The following is an 8,771-nucleotide window of genomic DNA, read 5'->3' on the forward strand; positions in this document are numbered from 1 at the left end:
TGTTTTGTTTTCTGAGCGGCTAGCATTTGCGCGCTTGTTAACAATCATTTGACTGTTTCTCTGGGGCGCGTGAGGTCTGGACGGCCGGCCTCATCCTCTTCGGTTCACGATCATAAAGGGTATCTTGGCTTGTGGAGCTCAAACGCGCCGGGGAAGGCTAAGATTCACGTTTGGAGAATGATCCGGAATGGGTTGGCGGTTGGTCATGAGCTTCATCGACGCCGGATCAAGCCTGGCGTTTTTTGTTCTGCTTGCGGGAGAGAGGAAACGGTTCTTCATAGATTTTGGTTGTGTCCTCACTCCTCTCAGTTTTGGCAGATCTTGTCTTCAGAGAAGGGCGTCGCGGTGGCAGCACCACCGCTTCCCATTGACTCCCAGAAGGCACTGTCGGGCTGGCTACTGAGTTTCTTCGCAAGCGCTGCTAAAGATGAGAAACAAGCTTTCATTCATGCGACGTACGGCTTGTGGCTTGCCCGCAATGAAGCTCGAGATGGCGCGAAGATTGCTCATCCAAGAGAGGTGGTCGACAGGGTCCATGCGCACTTGGTAGAGTGGCGTGACATTCATGCTGTGGAGGCCAAAGCTCCGAAGTCTTGTCATTTGCAGGCCTGGGAACCTCCAGTGCAAGGTTGGGTGAAAGTGAACTCTGACGGGGCCGTCTCCAAACAGAGAAACACAGGCGGTGGCGGCGCTGTCCTTCGGGACCATGATGGGGCGTTCAGGGCTAGGGTATATGCCATTTCTTCCCTAACACGGCGGATCCTGAAGTTTAGGAAATCCTTGCTTGCCGGCGGGGTGTGCAGCTTGCTGTTGAGCTAGGTATTCAATGTGTTCATCTGGAACTCGACAGCAAGGCTGTTGTTCAGTTGTTGTTGCAACCCGAGAGGTGTTTAAGCGCTGTGGGGCCGTGGATTCAAGAGATAAAAGCTCTGCTCAATACTCGCATGGAGTTTCGTGTCGACTGGGTTCGTCGTTCTGTAAATGTTGCTGCTCATAAGTTTGCTAAGGTAGGTGTGGGTGATGAGTTGTGTAAGGTATGGCTGGGGTCTCTCCCTGACTTTGTTCTATCTGTAATCGCTGACGACATTCCCAGCTATGCTGGTTAAATAAAATTGCGGCAGCGTTGATCCTTAAAAAAAAAAAAACTGTAGCACCGTTGATTCCGCCTTGGTGGCGCGGCAGGCAACCATGCACCTCGCCTACACGCGCTACACGGTCTATGACAGAAACCTGGCTGATTTTTCCACCGTGACTGACTGACTGACTCAGCCTACGTGGCGCATCCACACACGCGCGGAGCCAAAGCGAGAGACAGGGACGGGGCGGCTGCAGCGGCACGACGGCAAAGCGAAAAGCCCCCTTTGCGGTCCAAAGTGCGACCCAAAGCCGCTCTGCTGTGGCCACGAGAGGGAGCAAAACAAACTCCGGCAGAAACCCCTTTTGTTTACCTGAACTCCGGCAGAAGCCTTAGCCTGGAAGAGAACGCCCCCGCGACCGGGCGACGTTTCTTCGTCGGTCGGTACACGGCAACGAACGGATTTGTCCCCGTAGGTGCACGGTCGGTACACGGTACGTACCATCTTGTTAAGCAGGTGCTAGTAGACACTAAGATTTAGACATGGTAGTGTTTTTCGTATTTTCTGATCGTAGCACGAAGGTGTTCATGGCGCACTGTCGTCTCTTCGCTCTTTTTTTTATGCTGCTACCTCGCCGGCCGGCACGGTTTCGGTTTATTATCTGTAGTGTGCTCCGGCTGCTCTGCATCCCACGAAAGGGAAAGGAGCCAGCGGTACCTTTTTTTTTAAGTACGCCTAGACGTATTTTATTATTATAAAAGGCAGAAATCAATTACAAAAGACTATAACTTGCTGTGAATAACAAGTGTAGTTGAAACTCCACACTCCACTGCGACAATTACAAACACAAGCGAAAAGGGCCTGCCCTAAGCCAAACATCTAGCCGCGTCACGACAAAAACCGGTTGCCTCAAAGAGCAACAACTCCAACCGGATTCCCTTACCAACGCACTACCCACCCTTGAATGCCTAAAAGGAGACAGCGAGTGGATAGAGGGACTCGGAACACCCCGAGAAAGCCATCGTCTTGAATCACCGGCAACTGCATACATAGCGCCCACAAAAATCGACTCAGGCAACGACAAGCACCGGAGAACCACAGAAAGAACCTCCAGGCCAGGTCTTCACATGCGATGCTCTCAACAGAGTAACGACGCCACATCGCCGCCATCGCCGGTCTTGCAACGGACAAGGCTTTCGCCCGAAGACCACAATCCGGTCAAGAAGGGGAGATGCCGACACACCTTGGAGACGCCTTCAAGAAGGGAAACGACACCCGCGGGCGTCGTCGCCGCCAGCTCCGCATACTAGCAGGATTTCATCCAACCGTCGCAGCTCTCCCACCCCCATCAACAAATTGGCCAAACCGTCGGAGTCACACCGCCGCTGTCGCAACACCTTGCCACTATGTCCAGACCACCGCGGTACATCGCCCTCGCACGGCAGAGAGCAGCCCGACCACCAACCAGCACCAGCACGGCCGCGAAAACCACCTCGCAGGACCCATCCATCCTCAACAACAGTGAAGAACCGCTGGCACTCCATGCCGCTGCTGCAACCCGAGGCCACACAGGGCAGAAACCGGCGTGCCGAAATGCCCACTTGAACGTGCACGCCCACCATGGTGCTCCCCTGTGTGAGCCCCTGCTCGGACCTCCGGCATGGAACCAACACAGATCCTGGCCACGTCGCCACCAACACCACAAAGGGGCCGCCTTCCTCCAAGCCAAGCCGGCGTCGACAAGAGCCACTCCATGCGCCCTGGCCACTATAGCAAATCCCGGCCACCGCTCCGGGCACCACCACACCTGGCTGAGATCCGCATCCGCCAAGGCCCCGCGCCGTAACCTCTTGCACCCACCACTGAGCTCGAAGAAGACCACCGCCCCGCTCCACCACGCGACCGTGCACCACCTCTTCCTGTGCTCTCCACCGTGCATCACCCCCACCAGCATCACCACGCCGAGCAAGAGCCGCTGCCGGCACCCCCACGGTGCCCAGAGGCCGCCAAAACTCGACGAACACCACGCCTCGCAAGCAAGCAACCATGGCTCAGACCCAAGCCCCACCAGATCCAGATCGGGATTGGGGTCAAGGGCCCCATGCCGCAGTCACCGCGGAGGCAGCACCACTGGACGGCGCCCTACCCTCCACCCACGCAAGAGGACCGAGCCCTCGCTGGAGCTCCGCCGCACCATGCCGTCGGGGGAGAGAGAGGGACGCGTCAGGGAGAGGCCCCCCCGCCGCCAACACTGCCCCGGGCTTTGCCCGGCAGTGGCCCTCGGCGGCGGCGAGGGGGAAGGGAGGATGAAGGAGGGCCGGCGGCGGGGGAGGCTAGGGTTCCCCCGAGTCGCCTCAGAGAGGGACACGGGGGAGGGTGGGGGGCTACATACACATATATGTTTGACAGCGATCACCATTTTTTATTTTTAGATAGAAAAAAAAGGAGTAGTACCGTAGCAGTTATCTTTGTGCAGAGTGGATTAATTAGAAGATAGTACTAGTACTTACTGAATTAAGAGCCTGATTAGAAGACAGTAGTACCCTACGTAGCGTGCGTGCAAGCTTCGCATACACCGTGGCGCCGTGCGGCCGTGGACACGGCCACGGAGCCAGAGGACACTACAGAGAAGTGCATTTGTGAAGCAGCGTAGCGTACGTACGCTCCCTCAAAAAGGAAAGCAAAAGGAAAAACAGACGATTTGAAAGAAGAAGAAAAAAAGAGAGAAAAGGGAGGAGTAGGCGGCAGGGTGCCCCAACTTGGCGCGCGCAGAGATCCTCCCTTCCCTCCGAAAGCAGGACACGCACGGAACACAAAGGGCAAAGGCTGCTAGTGCACTAGAGTAGGAAGCAGTAAACCTCATAAAAAGCAGTACTGCATGCCACGCCATGCCCTGTCCTCCTCCTCCTCCTCCTCCTCTTGCATGCCACACCAGCGCCACATCCTAGATATCCCTCTGCCGGCCAAGCCAAGCATACTGGATAGACATTGATTGGGATTTATAGACACCTTTTCCCTCACACAGTGCGCACATCATATCAAGAATCAAGAAGAAGGGACCATCATCAGAGGATAAAGGAGTGACCAAGACAGGGGAGGGAGCTAGGATCAACAAGGTTTCATTCATTTGCTCGATCATCAAGAAGAAGAAGCTGCAGTCAGCAGGAGGGAGCTAGCCATGGTGTCGCGGGGGAGGGAGGAGGAGGAGGCTGCCGCCGGGTGGGAGGGGGAGAAGGAGGGGGAGATCGACTACGTGTTCAAGGTGGTGGTGGTGGGCGACTCGGCGGTGGGGAAGACGCAGCTGCTGGGGCGCTTCGCCAAGGACGAGTTCTTCCTCGACTCCAAGTCCACCATCGGCGTCGAGTTCCAGACCCGCACCCTCACCCTCCACCGCAAGCAAGTCAAGGCCCAGATCTGGGACACCGCCGGACAGGAGAGGTACGCACGCCCGCCGCCATAACCTCGTCTTCCTCCTCCAGCCAGGTCGCTTAATCAGCTCTGTTCTTCTGATATGCGGTCCATTTTTCTTCTTCCTCCACTGTTTCGAGCTTCTCGGCGAATTGTTCGCGCACGCCCAACCCGATCGATGCGTCGACGATCGATCGCATGCGAACATGCGATCCTCGTTCCCGGGATATGAAAATTCTGGGCGGGCGGCACGCCTAGATTCAACTCTCAGCACACGTACGTATGTACGTACGTGACGTGCTGGTCATCTCGTCTTAGCGTTAGCGTTAGCTGCCCGACACCCTCCGCAACAATCTCTTGTTGGTGCCAGAGCAAGCACGGGAACTTTGCTGCATACATACACTTCCTTAATTTTCAGCACCACCTTCTTTCCAAAGCTTAGCTTAATTTTTAGCACGACCTTCTTTCCAAAGCTTAGATACAAACAGTGGGTGGGTCTGTTTTGTTGTTCCGCCAAGGAAAAACAAAAGTTTGCGTACGTGTTTTCTGTATTTGGCCGCGTCCACACACGATTAGTGGAGTACATGCTGCCAAGAACGAAAAAAAATACGATTAGTATTTTGGACCAGTTGCTTCTTTCTGGATTAGGGGATCGGTCAATCGACGCACTATACCGGTCGGCCTCATCCCCCATCGCCCCATCACATGCATTTAATCCGGTGATCACCAAATGGATCAGCGCAGCACGCAAGCTAGGCTAGGGGGCGGCCGATAAGATGGAAATGCTGAGTGGTAGGCAGCTTTCTTCCTTTGGGGAAGGGAGAAGGCGAAAGCTACGGCCGCATTCAAATGCGACGGCCACATGTCGATCCTGCTGCTAATAAGGACGATTCTTCAGGCCACTAGAGCACGCCGACCTCTGAAAGCGATCTCTTCTCAAAGGAGAAGAAAGAAAATCCTACTGCGCCTTTTCCTCCTTTCTAGGAATAGACCATCGGCGTAGTGGGGCGATCATACGTGCCCCAATTTGCGCCCGGATTATGACCTCTTTTGTGCACGTAACGCCCGCAGGAGCTTTAGAGTAGTAGAGGCATGAGTTTCATTTACATGGTTCTTTAGATGTCGCTGGAGTTGCTTTTGAGACATGGGTATTGGCAAGATTTAGCTTTAAAAGTCATAGTGGTTTCTAAAAATCTTGAAAGTTATGAAAATACTTACGGAGGAAGGTCTATCAGATAGGAACAGACCCCTATAAACTAAAATAATTTATGACAATTTGTGACCTGTGGGTAAATCAGAAATGAGTACCATACTAAAACCTACTAACATAGCGTCCAAGTTACAAAACTAGTGCTGCAAAAAAAAAACCATTTTATGATTTTCACACTAGTAGTGATTTTTTCATCGAATTTTTTGAGACTTTATTTAAAAGCTTATTTGTGCCTATGACTAGAGTACCATTTTCTCTACATATTATTCTGTCTAGTTTGAAATATATGATGTTTTTATATTGTTATGTCACGCAACCTTTGTGTTACTTTTTCCACTAGAATTTACGTAAAATTTTAGATTAGACCGTGAAACAGTTTCTTATCTCTGACGAATACACTATTATTGACATCAAACTAATTAATCTAGGTATACTTTTATCAATTGATCGTCAAAGATTGAATCTGTTGATCAATGTGGCAACCACATGAAGCTTCTATTTTCTTAAAGAAAAAAATAAACATCACATTCGTGAAAAGAAAAGACATCAAAATGACCAGGTCCGCACAGACTAAGCATCGGCGAAGAACGCTTTCAAGTTAGTTGAGAGTTCAAAAGTGAACAGCCTCGTGCTTAATTCTAAGATTCTGTTAGGACTGCTTGTGTGTTCTAGGGTCAAAACTGAACCGGGAGCAAAGTGGAGGGTTCAATAGTCAATACTGGACTTTTCTTCCAAACCAAAAAAAGAACGTAGACTTTTCCAAATAAGCTCTGATATGCGTGTGGCCAAGGAATTTTCCTCACAAATTCGAGCACATTGACATGTTGAAATGTGAAATGTTTGACTGATTTTCTTACAGAAAATAGAGTGTGTGTCACTGACAATTGAGCATGCGCGTGTGTTGGGAGCAGGTACCGGGCGGTGACGAGCGCCTACTACCGGGGCGCGCTGGGCGCCATGGTGGTGTACGACGTGACCCGGCGCGCCACCTTCGACCACGTGCCCCGCTGGGTGGAGGAGCTCCGCGCGCACGCCGACGGCTCCACCGTCGTGGCGCTCGTCGGCAACAAGGCCGACGCGCCGGCGCACCGCCGCGAGGTGCCCGCCGACGAGGCCGCGCGGTTCGCGGAGGAGCAGGGGCTCTTCTTCTCCGAGGCGTCGGCGCTGACGGGGGACAACGTGGAGCGCGCCTTCCTCGCGCTCCTCGAGGAGGTCTTCGCCGTCGTCTCCCGCCGGGCGCTGGAGCTCGACGAGGCGCGGCGGACGCGCAACGGCCGCGACGGCGGCGAGGCGCTGTCACTGAGGGGCACCAGGGTGGACCTGCACGACCCCATCATGGAGACCAGCGCAATGAAGAAGACCGCCTCCTCGCAGTGCTCCTGCTCCTGACCGGCGGCGACATGATCGACAACCTCGGCCGGTGGTGTTGTGACCGAGACACGCACCGTATATCTTGTGACGATCCACACCATTATAGACATGTAAAGCATTTATTGTACATACATTTGTGATGAGAAATGGTTGGGTGCATTTGCCTCTCCATGACTCCATCTGTGAGACTGTGAGGTTGATCAGGACTTCTTTTCCTCCCAAAGCTCATTGACAGGGCCCGTTAGGGATGCATGGGATTCACATAAAATTCGCCAAAGGATATGGCTAGGTCTCAGTCGATTAAAGTTAACTAAGTCTCAGTCAAATGACATTATATGCAAGAGAGGAAAAGAAAAAGCAGAAAAGAAAATTTTACACGGGTTTCAATGTAAGATCTCATAGGATATAGCATCGATTTTACACGGGCTGTTTGGTTCTAGGCCTAACCATGCCACACTTTGCCATACAATGTAGCCACACTTGCCTAAGGTTAGTTCGTCAAAATAAGAGCCACAAGTTGGCAAGTCTAAGGGAATCTTGCCACACGTTTTGAGTGTATGTGATGTGGGACCCTAGTGTGGCTTGCCTATGGTGTGGCTTGAACCAAACATCCACCCAAATTGGTCAAATTTGCCTAACCTTAGGTATGGCAACCTTAGGCAAACTTAGTCTCAAACCAAACAGCCCCTTAGTCGAGTGAGACTTAGCAAGACTGTTCGCCGAAAACAGCAACTCAATTCAAACAACAGTGAGGCTAAGAGCATCTCCAGCTGCGCCCTCAACATGCCCTCCCCAGGCGATTTTTCAGCGCCGGCGCCCAAAAAACGGCCCAGTCGCGCCCCTAGGAGGCCGTTTTTCGCCGGTTTGGGCCGAAACTGGCGCCGGCGGACCCAGACCGAACCCGGCGCGCTGGGGGTGATGATGATATAGACCTGGGGTAGGGTCATAGGCCTGACCTATACGCCCTATCCAAGATCCTAGAAGCAAAGAAGCTCAAGGGACAACAGGGAGGGCCCAACAAAGGTGTCGAGTGCAATCCACTCGACCGATCAACTACTCGGAGATCCCTCCTTCCTGAAGTCACTCGACCAATCGACCACTCGACCTATTGAAGACCAGGAGTCATCTGGAACAACAACGGACAAGCGTTCACTCTGAAGTCTTTAAGGCCATTAAGGCATTTAAGGCTGGCGTTACGAGTAACGCCTCATCTTTATGTACATTGAACTCCTTGTGACGTGGGCTGGCTGGGGTCCTGGCGCACTCTATATAAGCCACCCCCTCCACTGGCACAAGGGTTCGCACCCCCTGTAACACACACACGCATAATCCAGTCGACCGCCTCCGGGCACCGAGACGTAGGGCTATTACTTCCTCCGCGAAGGGCCTGAACTCGTAAAACTCGTGTGTACAACTTCGCCATAGCTAGGATCTTGCCTCTTCATACCTACCCCCCCATTCTACTGTCAGTCTTAGAACCACGACAGTTGGCGCCCATCGTGGGGCAGGTGTCTTAGCGACTTTTTGGTGAAGTTGCGATTTTTTCGATTCCCATCATCATGGTTTCCAGCGGTGGATTGGCTGAGGGCCACGAGATCCGTCTCGGCGCGCTCGTCTTCGTTGTCGACGACTCCGCCTGGCTTCAAGACGCTCCACTCGACGTCGAGGCGCTCCCCGTCCGCGGGGTGACGCACTTTCGCGCGTGC

General features: G+C 53.2%; 1 protein-coding gene across 1 annotated transcript; it reads left to right on the forward strand.

The window, feature by feature from the left end:
• Positions 1-3,879: 3,879 nt before the first annotated feature.
• Positions 3,880-7,268, forward strand: LOC123122261 (ras-related protein RABA3). The gene is made up of 2 exons (XM_044542436.1): positions 3,880-4,514; positions 6,606-7,268. Exons 1-2 carry the CDS (start codon positions 4,255-4,257, stop codon positions 7,081-7,083), a joined length of 738 nt encoding a protein of 245 aa, XP_044398371.1. The 5' UTR covers positions 3,880-4,254; the 3' UTR covers positions 7,084-7,268.
• The last annotated feature ends 1,503 nt before the right edge of the window (positions 7,269-8,771 follow it).

This window comes from Triticum aestivum, chromosome 5D (assembly GCF_018294505.1).
Source record: "Triticum aestivum cultivar Chinese Spring chromosome 5D, IWGSC CS RefSeq v2.1, whole genome shotgun sequence".
NCBI classification, from domain to species: domain Eukaryota; kingdom Viridiplantae; phylum Streptophyta; class Magnoliopsida; order Poales; family Poaceae; genus Triticum; species Triticum aestivum.

What these genes read in the sequence shown, in the direction of transcription:
- LOC123122261 (XM_044542436.1), top strand. Translation starts at nt 4,255, where the DNA reads ATGGTGTCGCGGGGGAGGGAGGAGGAGGAGGCTGCCGCCGGGTGGGAG. An exon ending in GACACCGCCGGACAGGAGAG is followed by an intron (nt 4,515 to 6,605) that starts GTACGCACGCCC and finishes TGTTGGGAGCAG; the next exon opens with GTACCGGGCGGTGACGAGCG.